Source organism: Denticeps clupeoides, chromosome 3, assembly GCF_900700375.1.
Source record: "Denticeps clupeoides chromosome 3, fDenClu1.1, whole genome shotgun sequence".
Classification (NCBI taxonomy): domain Eukaryota; kingdom Metazoa; phylum Chordata; class Actinopteri; order Clupeiformes; family Denticipitidae; genus Denticeps; species Denticeps clupeoides.
This window is the reverse complement of record NC_041709.1, coordinates 16,843,220-16,863,501: the sequence shown is the minus strand read 5'-3', so window position 1 is coordinate 16,863,501 and position 20,282 is coordinate 16,843,220. Positions and strand designations below refer to the sequence as shown.

Here is a 20,282-nt window from a genome sequence, read left to right as displayed (position 1 = left end):
AGGGGGCATTCACCAACCACTGGTCTGATGAAACCAAAATAGAACTTTTTGGTAAAAACTCTACTTGTCGTGTTTGGAGGAGAAAGAATGCTGAGTTGCATCCAAAGAACACCATACCTACTGTGAAGTATGGGGGTAGAAACATCATGCTTTGGGGGTTCAAAAACATCTGCAAAGGGACCCCTGTAAAGTAAAGAATGAATGGGGCCATGTATCGTTAGATTTTGAGTGAAAACCTCCTTCCATCAGCATTGAAGATGAAACGTGACTGGGTCTTTCAGCATGACAATGATCCCAAACACACTGCCTGGGCCACCAAGTAGTGGCTTCGTAAGAAGCATTTCAAGGTTCTGGAGAGGCCTAGCCAGTCTCCAAATCTCAACCCCAAATCTCAAAATCTTTGGAGGGAGTTGAAAGTCCGTGTTACCCAGCGACAGCCCCAAAACATCACTGCTCTAGAGGAGATCTGCATGGAAGAATGGGCCAAAATACCAGCAAAAAAACCTTGTGAAGACTTACAGAAAACGTTTGACCTCCGTCATTGCCAACAAAGGGTATATAACAAAGTAATGAGATGAACTTTTGTTAGTGACCAAATACAAATTATCCACCATAATTTGCAAATAAATTCTTTAAAAATCAGAGGATGTGATTTTCTGGATTTTTTTCTCATTTTGTCTCTAATAGTTGAGGTATACCTATGATGAAAATTACAGGACTCTCATCTTTTTAAGTGGGAGAACTTGCACAATTGGTGGCTGACTAAATACTTTTTTGCCCCAATATACATGTCAATCTCGTTCATAGTTCTGACCACTAGTTATGGGGATAAAGTAAAGTGTGTTATCAAAAATGTCCCGCCCATCACAAAGAGAAATGTCCTATAGACACTTTGCTTAGGATAAAACGCTGGCTATGACACCTGGACACTCTGATATGGTTCTTCCATTGACAGCCCCATCTGTAGTTCAAACAATGCCTCTTTCTTAGCCTTTGTGGATTTACTGTACTTGACCTTTGGACCATTTTCTCTGGATTTCACTTTTGGATTAGCCATTCAGGCTGGACTACTCCCTTTGGATTACTGGTTTGGACTGTGTGCTTTGTTCTCAGCTCTGCACTTTCGATTACCCTTTGTGGACAGTTTTGTGCACCACAGTCCTGTCTGCCATCCTGTTCCTGTTTTGTGTTGTTTTATTCAGATCTGAAGGTGTGCTCATTTAACACACACTGACATTTACAGATGTTGATCTAGGTATGAAAACTGAAAGAATCAGAAATTCTAGTCATTCGTAGAATAGCCAGACATAGCCAGTAGCTGGAACTAAATTTACATAATTGTTCCTCACCTAAGGTTTTCGCCACCTCCAGGTCCTGCTGCATGTAGGCTGTGCTCTTCTCTGTGTTGCCCAGAGACCAGTAGGCACTGCTCAAGGCGGAGAAGACAGAGCCTCTCAATTTCAGGCTGCAGGTGCCGATCTTCAGAGCTGCTTCCAGCACCACAACGGATGCCCCGTGATGAGAAGCAGTTAGCAGCTCCTGGCCAATCACAGACACCACCACAAAGGGACTTTTGTCCAGCTTCATCTTCTGCAGCTGCTGATAGGTGGGCTCCAGGGATTCTGCATTCATGGACCAACACAGAAAAGCACAAAGTAATTAAACCAAATAATGACACGGATAGTTTCCAACTTTCATAGCAGAAGGGACATTATAAAAATATATAATCTCAGAATCAGATCTTAGTATCAAATATCTGTCTCATTTTATTATCTCTCACAATATACAGCGACAAGCTTCTCCTACCATTCTCAAGCATTTACTGCCCAGATGATGTTGCTTAGCAACAATGACAACAGATGGATCATCAATGCATTCTGTTTTCAAAAATGTAACCTAAAATTCTCACAAGTGTGCTTATTGTCCACCACCCCTCAGAGGTATGTGCAGCTAAAAGGTGGCACAACTGGCCTCATTTCTGCATCCACAGGACCCCAGTGCTGATACCAAACCATGTTACACTAAAAGGGGCAAATGGGCATTCAAGGAATTTTATACACACATGTGATTACCTTGTAATGAGCAGACAATGTTGATAATAGGATTCCTGACCAAGAGACAGCAGACCAGATGGGCCAGTGCACCCCTGCAGATAAGATGCCCTTGGTCATGTGCATTTAACAGGGGGTGTCATTAGTACATTATTAGCCCACTGTACACAAATGTCTAATTAGATCTTGTGCCATGGACAAATGATACGATCACCATGTTCTCTTCAGAGTAGTGACAGTGCAGGAGAGAGTGAGAGGATAAAGCGATTGCTCAAAGCCACCAGGGTCTCCCTGAAGGCAACTGAGCTCTTCCATAAATCAGCACAGGACAGATCAGCCTTTCCAATCACATTATAAATAAAAATAAAATTACACCAAGGTCAAAAAGCAGAATAACATCAAAACATATATTTTAAAATGAATTTACCCAAGACACCAGACGACAAAAAAGTTTAAATGGCCCACTACAACAATGTTCTTACTGCATCTTTTAACGTGGCTTTTCATGTGAACAGGAAAAAAATGGATACCTGTCAAACTTCCCACTAGATAGCTGCTAAATAAAGAAATAAAAAGTGACAGTGCAAATCTGCATTTCATGTTTTCCCCCATCTATTTGCATTCCCCCAAGGCAAAACAGTCTTGAGTCACTTCAGCAGTCACGAGACAAGGGCGAGTGTCACTGGCTTTTGAGCAACATTTCTGCTCAGCTTCTGATGTTTTTGCCACCTGAATAAGCTCACATCAAATAGGGAAGATAAACCCACCAAGAAAACATGCACACACACATAGGCACAGCAAGAAAACAGGGAATATGTATTCCTGGTACATGATGTGTTCTCTGTCAAAAAATGAATCTCTTCAAACAAATCTTGACAGACGAAACACACACATTGCTGTGGTCACAAGCTTAAGGCCAGTGTACTGTAGAGCAGCATCTCAGCTGAGGTCAGAACTAATGGCTATACCCTTGCTGAAGCTTATGTGCACAACATTGTCTATAAAGTCATGCAGAAAATCTATATTTTTGATTATTGGAATCATTTCAAATTGATAGTTTTATCATAATTTTATTCAGGGTTTTTTTCACATTTGTTAATAATAAGATTGCAGCTAAATGCACTTTCATCGATCTACAGAAAGAAATAGAACATTCACAATAGATACCACAAGCCAAATATGAGGTGTGACAGACAAAAAAAACTGTACTTTCTACCACATAGAACTTTGTATTACTACCACGGGGACCTCGGTTTTAACGTTGTTACAGCAGTGTCCCCATCACTAAACTGGAGAGCCCCCATTAGCCCAGACCATCACCAGACCATCACAGCAGGTGTCCCATACAACTACTTGCCAGGCGCAGGTCTGATGAGCATCAGTGAACTGTTATCTGAAGTACCACTACTAAGGCAGTTCACTCACACACCAACATTCACTCACACCTATGGCCAAGTCAGAGTCACCAATCCATGTGTGTGCATATTCAAATCTGGGCTCTGGCCGGGAACTAGAGGACACATAGTTCTCCTGAAGCCACTCCTTTGACATCTTGCTTAGGGTCCTGACTAGTCTCCAAGTTCCTGCACCACCAAGCTGCCACCACCATGCTTCACTGGGAAAGTGAAGTAGAAGTGAAGTGATTATCATTGTGAAACACTGCAGAACAGCACACGGTGACACAACAAAATGTGTTCTCTGCTTTTAACCATCACCCTTGGTGAGCAGTGTGCAGGCATGACAGGCACCCAGGGAGCAGTGTGTGGGGACGGTGCTTTGCTCAGTGGCACCTTGCCAGTTCGTGATTCAAACCCACAACTTTCTGATTATGGGGCTACTTCCTTATTGACCTGGAGATCAATGGGTCAAACTCCAGGTGGGCTGCTATGTGCCTTTTACTAAAGAGTGGTTTCCGTCTGACCACTCTACCATACAGGCCTGATTGGTGGATTGCTGCAGAGAGGCTTGTCCTTCTAGAAGGTTCTCCTTTGACACTAGAGTACCTCAGGAGCTCTGACAGTGTGACCATCAGGTGCTTGGTCACATTGCTGACTTAGGCCCTTCTCCCATGATCGTTTACGTGGCTACAGTCAGTCCTGTCTTGAGCCAACAGTAAAGCATAAAGTAAAAAATAAAGCATGCAACAGTAAAGCATAAAGAATGGTATATAAAGTAAAGTAAAGTAAAGGTATCAAAACATCCACCACCAGTAACCTTTCCCAACCCTCGAAGAACAGGTTGGTGAAGAACAATGCCTTTTCCAGCATGATGGAACACCGTGTCATGAGGCCAAAGTGATTACTAAGTTGCTCAGGAAACAAAAAAATAAAAGTTTGGGTCCATGGCCAGGAAACTCCCTAGACCTTTATCCAAGAGGCGGGTGGACGAACAACCCACAAGTTCTGACAAACTCCAAGCACTGATTATGAAGGAATGGGTTGCCATCAGTCAGGATTTGGGCCAGAAGTTGATTGACAGCATGTCAAATATTGACTCTTTGCAAAAACGGGATGTAAATGTCAATAGAAGCCCTTATAAGCTTATAAAATGCTTGTAATTATAATTAACATTGAAGCAGCAAACTTTGTGAAAACCAGAATTTGTATCATTCACAAAACCTTTGGCCATGACTGCAATCGTGTGTGTATGTATATATACATACACACACATACACACACAAATACGATTGCAACAATCATGCTCATTAAAAAAAAGCCATACCAGACGACTTGCAGGTTCATTATATAATGTTGGATGTTCAGTGATTAGCTCTTATCAGCACACCCCAAATGACCCCACTACAAATTCATGGCCAAGCTGTAATAGGCAGAAAGAAACTTCCCCACTTTGAACGTCATGAAAAGACTCTGCGCTTCACTACCTGCAATTTGTGGAGTCCTTGTCCCCTCAGACTTCCTACTCTCTAGCCTGGATGAGATGGATGAGGATGGCATTCATTAAAGAATCAGCATTTGCACAGATGACACTGACTAGAGAAATTGTGAACATATTATAGGAAGGGCACTATTTACATGGGACTTGTCGCTTGTGTAAGGTCAAAGATTTACATAAAGAAATTTACATAAAGAAATAAAATTTTTAATTAAAACTGCAAGCAGTGATGATCAGGCCCTCACACTGCTATGCAACTCAGGGTAATGTTTGGGATGCTGCTTACAGCATTTCAGATATACAGAATTAAATTCAGCTCATACAGATTTTCTTCAAGGAGAACTGGGCAAACGACTAATAAATCAAACTGTAAATCATGTCATTTCATGTTTCCAAGTGGCGTTTTGACTATTCCTGAAGTTTTTCAGGTCTAGACTCTCACCAATCATGAAATTTGGTGAAGATTGGATGTTGCATGAGTGACAGCAAATTAATTGATATGGTGAATAATTGAAATTTTCTGTGATGCCACGAATAAGCCAAACAAGGAAAGCTCACTGTACCAAGACTTAAGAGGTATATATAATTAGATATTGAGGAACAATGCACGTAAAACAAGAAATTTCCTGACGTGCAAAGTTTCATGAGTTTTCAAGCATGTGTAGGCCATCAAAACAGGCTTATTTTGAGGAAACAATGATAATCCTAGAGGTTTCAATTTGGTCTTATGCACTAGGTGCTCAGGCCCTAATGATGTTTGTGCATGTGATGTATTGATGGGTGCAGGTTTAAAAATGACAAAATGACAAACTAACGTGCATGAGAGCTTCTAATCATTGGGCTCCAGCCATTTAAGAATCTATTTATTAAAACATCATTAAAGATCATATTCTGGGTGACCCAAATAATTACACACCAAATAAAAAGTAGTTCGTTTTTCTTCTTCAAGATAATTACTATGCAGCTACTTTATCTGCTTATCTACTAAATCCTGAAGTTTAACTGTACACTAGGGAACAAGCCCCACACAGTATGTAGTCCTGTACTTAGCACCAGTTCAAAAAGAGTGCCCAACAAGTGAGAAGCAGACAGAGAGAGAGAGATAGTCCAGTCACTTCTTATCACTCGATGAGGACTAATTCCTGCTTTTTGAAGAAGATATGGAGGAAATGATCTGCATAATCTACTCACCAAGCACCTGCTTATGTCTGTATCTACATCCTCTCTGTTGAGCATGGGGGTAAATAATTAACGGATAAACTGGGTCGTTTTCTGGATGCTGTCCCAGGGCCATGGGTTTCTGTGCTATCGCTGCTTTGTCCTCAAGCAGAGACATCAGTTTATTCAGGGACTGCAGATGTGTGCTCTCTGCCTCGACAGCTATTTATCACAAATTCATAGAAAATGCCCCGCCAGAGAAGGTGGCATTATGCAGAGACAGATATATAACAAGACGGCCCCAATTGCATAAAAGCAGAACATCCATTACTTGCAGGGAGGTCTTCCAGTGAGAACTCATTTAGTGAAAGTGAAGGGTGCGGTGTGACATTGCTGTGCAGTCCACAACATTTTTATCCGTGACAAAGTAATAAAGCCCATTTGCATAATGGTACACATCCCCATGTGTGTTTCAATAACCAAATAGACTAAAATTTATTTTCGTCCGCAATGTCTAATTCAAACTGTCTCCTCTATGCTGACATCTGCAACAGAAATTACCATTTTGGCCTGAATAAAAGACAACCCTGAATATAAGATGACCCATCTTTTTCTAAACTAGTATAAAGCATTTGTTATAAAACCATTAGAGCTGTCAATCAATTACATTTTTAACAAATTAATCACACACTTTGAAATGAGTTAATAATAATTTTCACGATTCATTCTTAAAACTAAAGCTTGGTATAATTCCCAATTAAAACTATGACATAGACAACAGTGGTTGATTTTTTACTAAATCACTACAATTTAGTTAATTTTGACAGACCTTCAATCACTCTCACTCACTTTTTATAATTGTTTTGTCATACTGTTTTGTCTCACTCACTCACACCTTGTGTTCATGCTTTGGACAGTGGGAGGTAACCGGAGAACCCGCATCAACTCGCAGAGAGCGTGCAAACTCAGCACACACAAGGCCCGAGCCAGGACTCAAACTCACAACCTTTTTTGTCTAGACCTTGAATGTAAGATGGACCACATTTTTAATATGGGTCAATACAGTGAAGTGGTTGTTGTTGTAATGGAGTGACAGTGTTATTTTCCATCATACATTCAGTGGCATCCACAGATATTTTTGATAGACAGCAGCCCGTATATCCGCTTTATGATAACAGATACCTAATGCCACAGCTGGATTGACAGTCATTGTGACACACAGAAGGATACGTACCGCGCAGGGGGGATTTCATGGCAGCTTCCACCATGCCCACCAGTAGCTGCAGGCTCTTTGGATCCTGGGCCAGACCAGATGCAAAGGCAGCCAGTGCATCGGCATGTCGCCCCAGGTACTGAAGGGCGACACCCTGTCGGAAGTATGCCTATAGAGGGAGACAAAAAGAGTTTATAACAATACTGCACACCGATATATGCTACACTGATATCAGAACTGTACACCAAGAAAATTACAATAATAATACAAAAAACTGTACACAATACTGTATTTTGTGTGTTTGTGCAGGTATGATGTACACAGTTTACTTTGGGATCAATAAAGTTTTCTGAGAGAATAAATCTGAACAAAAACACCCCAAAACTATTGATAAACCTGCCTAAACCTGAAAAACCTGACATCTTGCTTAGCAACCAGAGGAGGTGCCAAATCCAAAATAGGGACAGGAATGAAACAAATCCTGCAATGACAGATTTATGGCGGCATAAATCAAGAAGTGTCCTACTGGTGTTTGCCCTGTGATGAACGACATATTCTTTTCAATCAGGCCTTTTATTCAATAGCCAGTAAAGATAATGCAAATTTGTCAGGGGGAGGTCATTAACGTCAACACTGTCATGTTCACGTGGTACCAGCAAACACACTGGGATATAAATAGCCAATAGGGCCCATGTAAAATTGATACTTAGGAGGGTTTTTTTTGTTGCACTATGTAAAATGTAGTTGTGGATGAGTGCAAATTCAGTAGTTCCAAATCAGAATTCCCTGCATTCCACAAGTTTACCCTAACAGTTTTATTTGATTCACAGCATATTTCAACCATAATCATTTTTTCCCACCGCACTTTATCGGCACACAGCATCAGCATTTTTTATTTCATACTTTAAACTTAAAATTAAGGCAGACTAGCATCTGAGAAGCAACAAAGTCAATTCTGGTCACATTTATTCATTTAACCACAGGTTCAAATAACCATGAGAAACAGGGAAAGACAAGACAAATGCACAGATCTGGTCTGGAGTACATTGACCCTGAGCACCAAAAGGTGGCCAGACACTGATAGAAATTCACTGATTCACTGATGGCACATAAAAAAATAAACCACATAAAGCAGGAGTATTATAGTAGTGCGTCACCACAACTTCGCACTGTTAAAACAGAGGCCTACCATACATTACAAGGCCCAGAGCAGATCCCCAACTGAATACACGTGGCACACAATTCCTGTTTAATTTGAGTCTTTTCACCCCTGTAACCCTCAGCTCCATAGATATAGCCACCAATTTCACTACACTCACCCAGAGGACGATGCTGTTTAAACAAGGTCTTGCACACAATGAGGCGGCTGGGCTGCAAAGGGACTTTAGCACAACCTCCAGATGGCCCTTTCTTATTAGATCTTCACTTACAGTTTTGGAAGGAGCCGCTCTTGGGTCGAGACGTGACAGCATTTACAGCGAGAACTGCAATCAGCTCTCGGTTTGCACAGGGCACACTTTGATTACAGAGACATCCTGTCTTTTCAGACGACTTAAGTTAGAAGAATGGGGACGGAGATTGAATTCAACACATTAACCTTTTGGTCTAACCATGTTATTACGGAACCTTGCAGGCCACTGCGGTGGATAAAATATTAATTGCCTTTCAATGTACAGCTAAAGGCAGTGACAGGACTGAAGAAAAAAAAGAAAAACAGACATTTTCAACAGTCAACCACTGTTTCATTCACATTCAGTAGTGCAACATACAGAGGAACAATTAACAGAGGGGAACAAGGGGATACTATATCACGCAATCTTTATCTCATTTATGCTCATTTACTATGCAGAAAACAAAAGACGTTATGGCACTTTAACAAAAAGTGCCACAAATGAGCATTCAAGCTGCTATTTACTAGAGGTGTTACAATTTATTGTATAATCGATGCTTTGCAATGCAAACATGGACGATTCTGCATCGATGCAGTGCAGAACAATCAATTTTATCATAATGGCATTTCCTGGTGATTTTCTGGCAGTGGCATAAAAATTCCCCTTTAAAAATAGAACTGCTGTGCACCGTGACGTATTTTCACGCAAACAATAGAATCAAAGTGGGTGAGTCTTCTTTCAGGAAGCGTCCTCATATATCAAAGCATCCACACAGGTGTATGAGACCTTAACTCTTGTATCTGAAAACATCATGTGACAATATAAAAAACCTAATTGCAGAATGTGAACAACATCAGGCAGTGGTGGCCTAGTGGGTAAGGAAGTGGACCTGTAATAGGAAGGCTGAGCAAAGTGCCATCCTGTCACACTGCACACCGGGCGCCTGTCATGGTTGCCCACTGCTCACTAAGGGTGGATAGTTAAAAGCAGAGGAAGCATTTTGTTGTGTGCACTGTGTGCTGTGCTTCCCGTGTATCACAATGACAATCACTTCACTTTCATAATGTAATAATATACATTACAAGCGAAGCCATTACAGGTATGCAGTAAACCAACTAATCACATGTTTGTATTTTAATAAATAAATACCCCCATCACCACATATAGAAAATCTGGTCTTTTTTGTGGGTGTTTTTTCTGAATGGAACAATACAGTTGAGGATCAGGTGAAGTGGATCAGACAGCTGGCTTGAAGGAAGGTGGCATATGGAAAGGCCAACTGCTCACCCTAACCCTGGCACCTGCCATGACTGTCCTCCATCCTTTCTGCTGTCAGCTATCATAAGACTATCATAAGCTGAGCAGTCGCAGAATGTCCGGGGAGGGGGGGGATCTCCATTTTCTATAACACCACACTCTCCCAATGAGTAACACTAATGCATTTTACAGCTGTACCAGTCAGTCATGCATACTTTCATTTTCAGAGGCCTTCAACTGAGAGATATTAACGAGAGAATTTAAACAGCTTGTCTTGCATAATAATGCCAATCGAAGCAACTGAGAAGTAAGAGCAGAGTAAGTACCTTTACTTTACTTTATTTGGCAGACCTCCATTAAGATGCTCCATTCAGTGGAGTGTGACTCCTGTCAACCACCATAACATTGATTGTGCCTGAGATGTGTGCTTGTGGAGGCAGCCTGTAAGCACAGCCCCCCAGCCGGCAGGATAATAATGACTAAAACAGACTTCAGACAGCAGGTACACTCGACCCCCTCCCGAAGTCACAGGCTGCCTAGCAACATTTTTTCATGCCAACTGCAACCCATTCAGAAGGCTTGCAAGTACAGGATGAATTAATTTACTGATAAATTAATGTATTCCTTTACTGAGTGTCACATGGTACTGTGAGTGTTTAAATATTTTCATCTGGTCTGGCCTGATTTCCACACTCTGCAGGCAGAGTGTTATCTGAATCATCCCTAAAACTTTGAAAAACACTGTTCAACAGCAGGAATTGTCTTTGGCTAAAATGAATTTAGCATCTGTGTCAGACCCAACACAGGAAATAAACAAGACAAAAACAAAAAACAAAATGACCATGTTAATTCTGAAAGGCCTAATTAAAATTTAATTATGTTCTAATTTCAATTGAGAAATTAACACAGATATTGTATTAAAATAAAATATTAATGTAACATAAAGACACGATACAGTGAAGTTTGCATTAATTTTTCTGTCAGTCTACTCCTTTATTGCGTTAGTGGACATAAGAGAATGATGTGATTAATACTATTATTATGAGAATGTTAACATGACATTTTCAGCTCTAATTCTAGGTGATTATACAGAGCATTTGGATACTGTAGAGTGTTTTGGAAATATTTTGTCAGTTATATGTATTCTAAGCATCTTTGGCCTTGTTTACACAATCTTACAGGGCCAGTTAACTCAGACATTCTTAAGAAGGAACTTTATAATTCACTTGTAGCTTCTAGTAAGACATAATAGTTGAAAACTCTGTGTAGCAAGTCACAGTCATCTTTAAACTGTTTAAAAGTTCATATACAAACCAAGTAATTCTCTGCTGAGCCATGCTCTTGCTTTTAAGCTTGTTTTGACTTAGTATTGACCTGTTTTAAGATTGAGACTATCCTGATGGCAAAACTGTCATAAGAGAAAATATTGTCTTGTGGCCTGTGTGAAACAGTGGTTTGTATTAATTTCATAACATATGATTCAGTTAAAACTATTATAATCTGCTTCACTTAAAATAAGTCATTAAAATCTATTTTTATGTTGCACTTCTGCCATTACAACCCAATATGTAGAGAAAAATCTGAATATTCTGGGAATTGCTTGTGGTCATCTCATTGTTAAATAGTTCAATAAAACAATGTGGAATTCCTGCAGAATTTCAACATTTGAAGCCATGCTTCAGTACATCTGGGCAAGGGCATAAGCACCATGCATGTAAAAGTTAGCAGATGCTTCATTACTGACTTATACTTACAATAATGAAGGACAGATGGCATCTGGGGGGGAAAAATTAGAAAGGAGGCAAAACATGACATTTCTTAACACATTTCAGACCAGAAGAGCGTGAGGCCAAAATAAGATTGATGTGTCTCAGCATCACAGCGTCTGCTGCCACCAGATTCCGGCTGAATGCACAGATCATTTAGATAAGTTACAACCCCCTCTGATGAGCTTCAGCATATTTTCTCAGAAAAACATGTTTGAGGCTACGGAGACACCAGCAGGCCCCACCCAACAGACTCACAGTCATTAAGGCCAGACAGGTGATGGGAATACGGGTGATAGCAGTGATCAGTGATCACCCTTTAATTTTATATTTTGCATCATATTTTGTATTATATTTTGTATTATATTAGTATATATGCCAGTTGTCTTCCTTTTAAGATAGCGCTACTTTCTTACTTTCTTTTTTGCACACAGTATTGTGGCTCTGGCTCAGACTGCACCTAATTTTGTTGTACTTGTTACAATGACAATAAAGATATTCTGATTCCCTATATAAGTTGTTTTGTCCAGTCTTTGTGTTTCTAATTCATTTATTAAAATCCCTTGTTATTCAGTAAGTCAGGCTTCTTTGTCTTCTCCTTCACCTTGTTCAGCATGACACAGTGAAACTATTTGTACCACTCCTAACTGTACAAAAATGACCATTCAAGCATCTCAATTGCAGCCATCAAATTATTCCTGGGTAGATGTTAATAAATGACTACAATCAAGATTCTGAACAAATCGGGTTCCACCAAAGGGCCTCAAGAATTTCTGCTTTCAATTGAACAGTGTTGTTTTGCCAATTAAAAAAATTCAAGACCAGTGCTTTCAAATGTGTCAGCAGTAATGCTAACATGAAAATGCTCCGTTAAGCGTAAGAGCAAGAATAAAAGAACGAAGAATTGCAGCACAGTGAAACAAGACAGAAGAGATGTGCAGAATATTACTAGCAAGTTCTATATTTAAAGCATCAAGAATAACTTTCCAAAACCTGAAAATATATTTGTCGCAGAAGCTGCAGAACCTAATTTACATATATTAAGCAAATTAGACTTAAAAAATTCCCAAAAAACTCAAATAAAATAAGCATATTCCATTAATTTATGTCCATATGTATTACATTTAACTAACAAAACTAAACGTATGAACAAAGTCTAGGCCTGGGCAACATTAGCCCTTCAGAAGAAGACGTGCGTGCATGTGTGCGTGAAGCACAGTTCATGTTATATTTGTGTGTATTTCAGATGTTTCAGTTTCCACAGTCATTGGAATGCAAATCTCCCAGGCTTATTACTAGATAAATACACTTCAATTCACAACACATGCACCAGCATAAATATAGAGCTGTGCCACGCTCGCTCCAGACTCCAGACTTTCAGAAGGACACTTTTTTTTATCGCAAACTAAACAGTCAGGGGCTATTCTTGATGTGGGCTTTTGGTACAATATGACAATGATTTGTAAGGCAGCCTTGTGTATTTCTGTAAGCAAACCAGAAGGATGAGCCAGTTCAAGTGTGCGCCAGCGAATGCTAGCCAGCTCATGGTGTCCACCTGTAGAGAGATTAAGGTGTTAAAAACCAAACAACGGACCTTAATTGAAACTGCCGTCACCAACTGTTCCTTATTGTGCAGCCGATGCCCAGAATAACACAACTAATCTGCATGAATATTAATCATCCATTCTGTGGGAAGCTCATCAAATGTCATTAACTGGGTTGTAGTTTTTACCACTGCAATCCAGAGGGGACAAATGAATATGTTCCACCGCAACCTGGAGGCTGCCAGTCAGAGGGACCCAGGAGAGGAACAGGGGAGAGGTGCAATAAATAATTCACAGAGGCAAATAAATCACACACAAATAAATCTCCCCAACATCAGTTTGGTTCATTGTCAAAAGGCCGATTCCTCATTGTCAGGTATTTTTCACCCATGTACACCACACTGAAGCAGCTGAAGGGAGTTGGGGGGCTTGTACACAAGTTAAAGGCATCAATTGCATATAAATAGATGAAACAAAAGAGAAACATAACATTTAATGATGTTTGTGCATGTGATCATCCAAATCTTCAAGAATGAAGATATAGTTAACATTAGGGCTGTCAATCATCAGGCTCCTATTTTAAGATCTCACATTTAAAACACAAAGATTATGTTCTGGGTGAGCGATACAATTCTACATGAACAAAAATTGTAGTTTATTGTCTGTTCTTCAACATACAGCAATCAATTCTTTCTTGTTTTTGACCTTACACTAGTGACCAAGAGCCAGTTGGAAAACAGTCCCCATAGTTTGCAAACTACAACACCAACAACATTTATTTCTTATATAGGCCAAAATCACATACAGTATGTCTCAATGGGCTCAACAGGCCCTACATCCACACTTGACCCTTCTGCACACAAGAAAAACTCCACACAAAGAAAGTAAGAAACCGTGGGAAGGTGTTATACAGAGTTAGAGGGTAGAGTGAGCCTGCTAGTTGTGTCAGTGCAGGGTTTGCGGTGATTTGTCCAATAGGAGACAGTTGTAGAGGTGGAGAAGTCCAAAGTGTAGTCCAGTGTCATGGTGGACATTACGTGTCCTATATGATGCTACTGGTCCATTTGAAAATCCCTGAAGCTTTAGTTGTTACGGTGGTGGTGGCTGTGGTGACCCTCTGGTTCGTTTCATGCTAAGTCGTCTTTTAGCAGGAACCAGGATTTATCTGCTGGTCTCGTCACTGGAATCTGCCAGTAGTCTGTGCGCTTGATTCAGTATCTCGGAGAAAACAAACAGAAGCAGCGGCAGACGGTGGCATTGTACGACTGATACTGAAATATCTGGTTATAGTGGTATATTGGTGCTACAGTGGCCCGGTACCCTAACTAGGACAGCCTAACTAAGGTGAATTTGACACTGTCTGTGCTTAACAGGTGATAAAGTGTGATAAAGTGGACTTAATAATTGACATGGTGTCTGGGAGGCCAGAGAAAACAGATGTGTCTGAGACCCGAACACTGACCGGCAAGCCGCTCCACAACTGCGGTGCTCTATAAGAGAAGGATCTGCTAGCAGCAGTGACCTTCTGTACTTTGGGTACCAGTAGTGACCCCGCACCCGTTGATCGCAGGGGGCGTGGCAGGTCATAAATAAGTAAGAGTTCACTCGGGTAAGGTGGAGCGAAACCATTTAGAGCTTTATAGGTCAAAAGTAGGATTTTGTAGTCAATCCTAAATTTGATGGGTGATTGTAAGACTGGGGTGATGTGGTCAAATTTCCTAGTTCTAGTTAGAACTCTGGCTGCAGCATTCTGAACTAGCTGGAGTTTACTCATGCACCTACTAGAGCATCCGGACAGTAGTGCATTGCAGTAATCTAACCTTGATGTAATAAAGGCATGGACCAACTTTTCTGCATCATGCATTGAAATTATGTTTCTTATCTTTGAAATATTTCTAAGGTGATGGAGTGCTATCCTACTGATATTATCTACATGTGAATCGAATGAGAGACCTGCATCGATGAGGACACCTAGGTCCTTTACCGCTGTACTTGGTGAAACAGAAAGGTTATCCAGGGTTATGATGTAGTCAGCCAGCTTATGTCTGGCTACTTGAGACCCAAGTACAAGAGCTTCTGTCTTATCGGGGTTTAACAGAAGAAAGTTAGTGAGCATCCACTGTCTAATGTCCTTCAGACAATTCTCTATTCTGTTCAGCTGCTGCCTCTTGCCTGGCATTGGTGATAAATATAACTGTGTGTCGTCAGCGTAGCAATGAAAGCTAATACTGTGTTTGCGAATGACGTGACCTAAAGGTAACATTTATAAGGAAAATAGCAATGGACCTAGGTCAGAACCTTGTGGACTATAAACTATTATGTATTGCGTGAAATGTAGAAGTGGAGCATATGGAGCACTTTCATCTCCAAACGTGCTGTGTCTGGTGGAGATTACCAGCTTAAAGTCCTACAGCGTACAACTCTCCCCCTCAACAGGCTCTACTGAGATGCAGATGACCCTGGTCCTTCATGATAGGCCTGAATTGCTAGCAACAGTATCCAGACAAGCCGTCCCCAGTGGCTCAGCGCAGGGACACGAAGAGCACTGGAGTAGGAAATTGAGGCCACCGCAATTTCAGCTTCTCCCTCTCCCCTCCAAAAAAAGTCTTATTTTATAAAACAAGGGACTTACTGCAATTACTTGTGACAATAGCTGGTGTGCCAACAGAGGGAAGGATTGATCTGGACAAGCAACAATTCTGTTGGCTTTATTAAAGGCAATTTTTCACTGCTGTTGCAACGTATGCATACAAAAGCCACAGCTGAGTGAGAACGTATGGGTACAGTCTGGAAAATCAGGACACCAGTTCGGTCTCCCAGGCTGGGAGGAAAAAAAATAACCCTTCCCCAAATTCTCTTTGCACATTTGCACACTCACACCTACTGCCAGAGCAAAAAAAAAAAAAAATCTTAAATTCCCTTCATAGTTGCTCCATTTCTCATGCATGCTTCACAGAACTCCCTTGGCCCCCTTATCGGCAAGCAACCCACACGCTGAACTCGAATAAAATCATCAAAAGTGTGTGGGAGCTCTGAAGGCGGGAAAGGAAATGTTGACTTGATGAATGAGCCAGGGAAGTGCAGGTGAAGAACGGATGAGGCCGTCTGTACCGCGCTGGCATGGCAACCGTAAAGCAGCGGTGGGCCAAGCAACAGAGGTGGCGGTCTGTGAAAACGAGTGGCGCGATCGTTTCCGGGAGCCGGAGCGCGGGTGATAAACACGCGGGTCCGGATGGGATCCCATGGCTGTACACACTCCTTAATAGGTGCGCCTCCTCTGTGTAATGTGTTATATGAGCAGTGACAGCGGAAATCCAGTGGGAGACATTTGAATTCTCGCAGAATCGTGTCACCTTGCTCCAGGACGGCACGCTAAGCCTGGCAGCAGCAGTGGTCATGTGAAGGGCGAGGAGAGCTGGGGGAGGGGAGAGGAAGCTGGAGACAGGACTGACAGGTACATACATAATTGGGCGATGGGATGCGGCGCTAAAGGCTGAGCTGTGCGGTGGGGTGGCGGCGCGGTGCAGGCACTTTAGAGAAGGGATGGACAGGCGGGTGAAGGTCGCCGCCTTACAGCGGGAACCCGGGGCCGAGCCGGACACTGAACTGCCAGGCCGCTTGGTACGGAGTGATGGGGAGAATTGGGGAAATTTATCAAACAGTGTAGGGGCCACAGACAGAGACAAGTGGGCATTTTTCAGCTCGTCCCTGTGGCCTTCACCTGTGGACAGGCTTCTCCTACAACATACTCCTCATATCCTGGCACTATTATTATATTATTATAGTGAGCTCACACAGTAGGATAAAATTGCATTATAAATTTAGTCATATTGTGTGTCTGTTTTTAATTGTTTTTGATATAAATTTCCAGTTTAAGGGTTTTGAATTGACTGAAATCGTCTTTCTAGCCTCACAACAGACTCTGCCAACTCTGTGTGGTTAGTTAGATTCCTGGAATCAAACCTGAATTACACATGTGAGCAGAGGCTTAATAGCCCATGTTGTCACATGACTTTGTTTTCATATGCACATGATCCTGAAGTCAAGCAATAAGCAACCCGATAATTTTGAGAAAATGAGCCGTGGGTTTGAAAATAAATATCCGTAAGTGCATTGATTTATGGGTATTATGTACAGTGAACTGCACATTTCCATTTTCACTACAGACCTGAAAAAAAGGTGTATGAAAAAACAGATAAATAATGAGATAATAAATGAGAGCTTCTTTTCAATATGCGTAACACGTGTTAGCATGTTCAATTCCTCCATTTATTTATAATATTTGCACACTTTTAATCTGCATGGATTATTGCTATTAGGTTTGTAGCACTCCCTGTGAGTCATCATGTCAAGCCAGATTAATTGAGAATAAAGTTTTTTTTTATTTCAGCTTCTAATCTTTGCATAAATAAATTAGAATATAGTACAAATCCTGAAGACTATGAATGATGCCTGAGAGCTAAACTGCACAAAGCATAATGGACTGTATGATGAAGTAACCTTTTCCGCTTCTGAACGCAGTTCACTATGGAGAGGGTTATTTAACTAGAAGGGCAAGACTCACCCAGCGTCTGTGCAGGGCTGTTATGGTTAAACGTGACCAGACAGAGTAGATGCTGTCACGTCTGGATGTGACTCTGCTCTCTGTTCTCTGGCCTTTAAGCCGGTCATTAATTTGCAGGTGGTGCCAGGATGCTGTGACAGCAGGGCAAATACAAATGGTGTCTAGCCACCCAGGCCCAGGAGATAATCCACTTCAGCTAAGGAGATGAGTGTCTGATAAAAAAAAATTAAAAAAACGTTGAGGGAGGCATGGATCCAAGGCACAGGAAACAGGCAGAAAGCACCTGCCAAAAGTGTCCCCTTTATGATTTAAGGACATTCACACTGCTGAACCAGTGACCTGCTTGGCGCCGCTGCGTAATAAGTCTGAGTGGTAGACGTCTAGGTTCATTTTAAATGGGCGAAAAAGGTCTGTGGCTCAATTTTACAACACACAAATCATATCTATAGTAAGGTACCTCCTTCCAGCAACACATTCATAACAATTCTGTCATGAACAGCTCATGCTTTATCAGCACCACAACATGCCAAATGTGTAGTTTTATAGAGACCACACAACACACTCTGACCACAATATGACTTTTATCCTGAAACAGCCTCCAATATTTAACATTTACATATTATCATGTCCCATTCTCTGACACAAGCCAACTTTCACTTGCTATACCTACTGAGAATGTATAGCCTGCAACTATATGCAATAAAGGAAATAGAATCTAATAGGACAAATTACAGTGTAGAGTAGAATTAGATACTGTCGCGTCCCTGTCTAGGGGTTGGGAAACATGACAACAAACGAGGGGAATATGTGCAGTGGGAATACACATATACCAGGCCTAAGTGAAATATAGTGCTTTTTATTTACAGCAAGCCGTGAACAATCAACCAAACCTAAAGTGCCTATATACAACAACTACACAACAATCCACAGGAGGACAACACACCATGAAAGGAGAGACTATACAGTTACACAACAAAGCCACAACTAACAACACTAACCACTAACACACAACAAAGGCTTATCTCTAACTCTGCAACTCTACAATACTCCACTCTCCTCTCGCCTCCTCCTCCGCCGGCTCCACAACAATGAGGCCCGAATGGTGGTTGGAATGGTCCTCAAGTACTTCAGTCCTGTGCGTTGATTGGCTGGCAGTTGACGAGGGAATCGGTTGTGGAACCATAATCCCAATCTCTGCCCAGCAGACCGCCTAAAAGGGAACACGCACAAACACAGAGCACCCCAAACCATTCTATGGCCCAAAGGATGTAACAATATATTGCCTTCAATTAGTGTCCTATGAGCAGACCGACATATGGACTACCAGTAACCAACCCCAAAATGTATATACACTAGAGTTTTGAATCTTCACTGGTCTCACGGTTCGATTACAATGATTCAATTAGCGATGCATCACAATCCCATCAATTCTTTACTACATTATCACACATAGTGGTTCAAATATGTCAGCGAGATGAGAGTTAAGGTCTGATGTCTGAACCAGGCGCTTTTCTGCCATTTTTGTGGGGTCAAATTAGGACGACCTAAACACAACCGCTTTTCTTCTCATTGGAGCAAATCAAAGCGTCTGGATGGCATCAAAAAACACTGCATGCAATGTTTTCTTGCCATGGGTTTCTGCCTAAATCCCGACAAACGTTAAACAGAAAAAAACGTTAAACAGAAAAAAATGTTAAACAGCATCAAGTGAACCCCAACGAAATGGCAATTGGAAGCAGCAAGTCAGAACCCTTATCTGCGCTTACTCAGATAAGGCAGTCACTGCCGTCACTACTTTTTAACCAGAACTTTTAAACAACGTCAATATGATATAATGGATTATGTTCTGCACTGCATCAATGCAGAATCGTTCACGTCTGCATCGCGTTGCATCGATGACGAGATGAATCAGTAAAGAGGTATCCAGGTGTGATAAGATGATGCCACTGTCCAGTCACGTTTCTACGACAACGAGAAACTCTCCACTCTCTCTAAACACATACTTCAACACATGCCTGAGAAAGAAATCGTGCACGCTGTGTAGATCCCTGCTGCTCCAGGAGGATCAGGCAGTGTTCATCAGGGCTTCGAGAAAGTAGGACAGAAAATTCCACTCGGCCCATACCCTGGGAACTGACACACAAGTGCTCTGATGGCGGCTTTTTGGGCTTCGCGTGTGACTATTCAGGAACGTTTCTCTGGGCCAGTGGGTTAATAACAATCCTCAGCGGTTCGCCTTCATAACTACACACACATAACATTACTGAACAGACGGGGGAGGTTAATATTCAGTGAATAATTCTGTCCAGGATCCAACAGGATCATTAAACTGCAGACTACAGCACCCTTGAACTTGACCTCAGCGAGCTGATGCTGCTGGCTATCGATTCCTCACGCTCCGGGTCTGAGGCTGACCGCAGCAAGTGCAGCACATGCTTAAACATGG

At 41.5% G+C, this 20,282-nt stretch overlaps 1 protein-coding gene across 5 annotated transcripts in view; it reads right to left on the bottom strand.

Moving 5' to 3' along the window:
- Positions 1-20,282, bottom strand: part of ttc28 (tetratricopeptide repeat domain 28) — a 144,549-nt gene that overhangs the window by 53,672 nt on the left and 70,595 nt on the right. For all 5 annotated transcript variants that reach the window (XM_028971084.1, XM_028971083.1, XM_028971085.1 and 2 more), the window contains 2 exons: positions 7,336-7,483; positions 1,350-1,622 (listed from right to left, as the gene is read on the bottom strand). In XM_028971084.1, the coding sequence (XP_028826917.1) occupies positions 1,350-1,622; positions 7,336-7,483 (421 nt within the window). The remainder of the gene's footprint in view (positions 1-1,349; positions 1,623-7,335; positions 7,484-20,282) is intronic.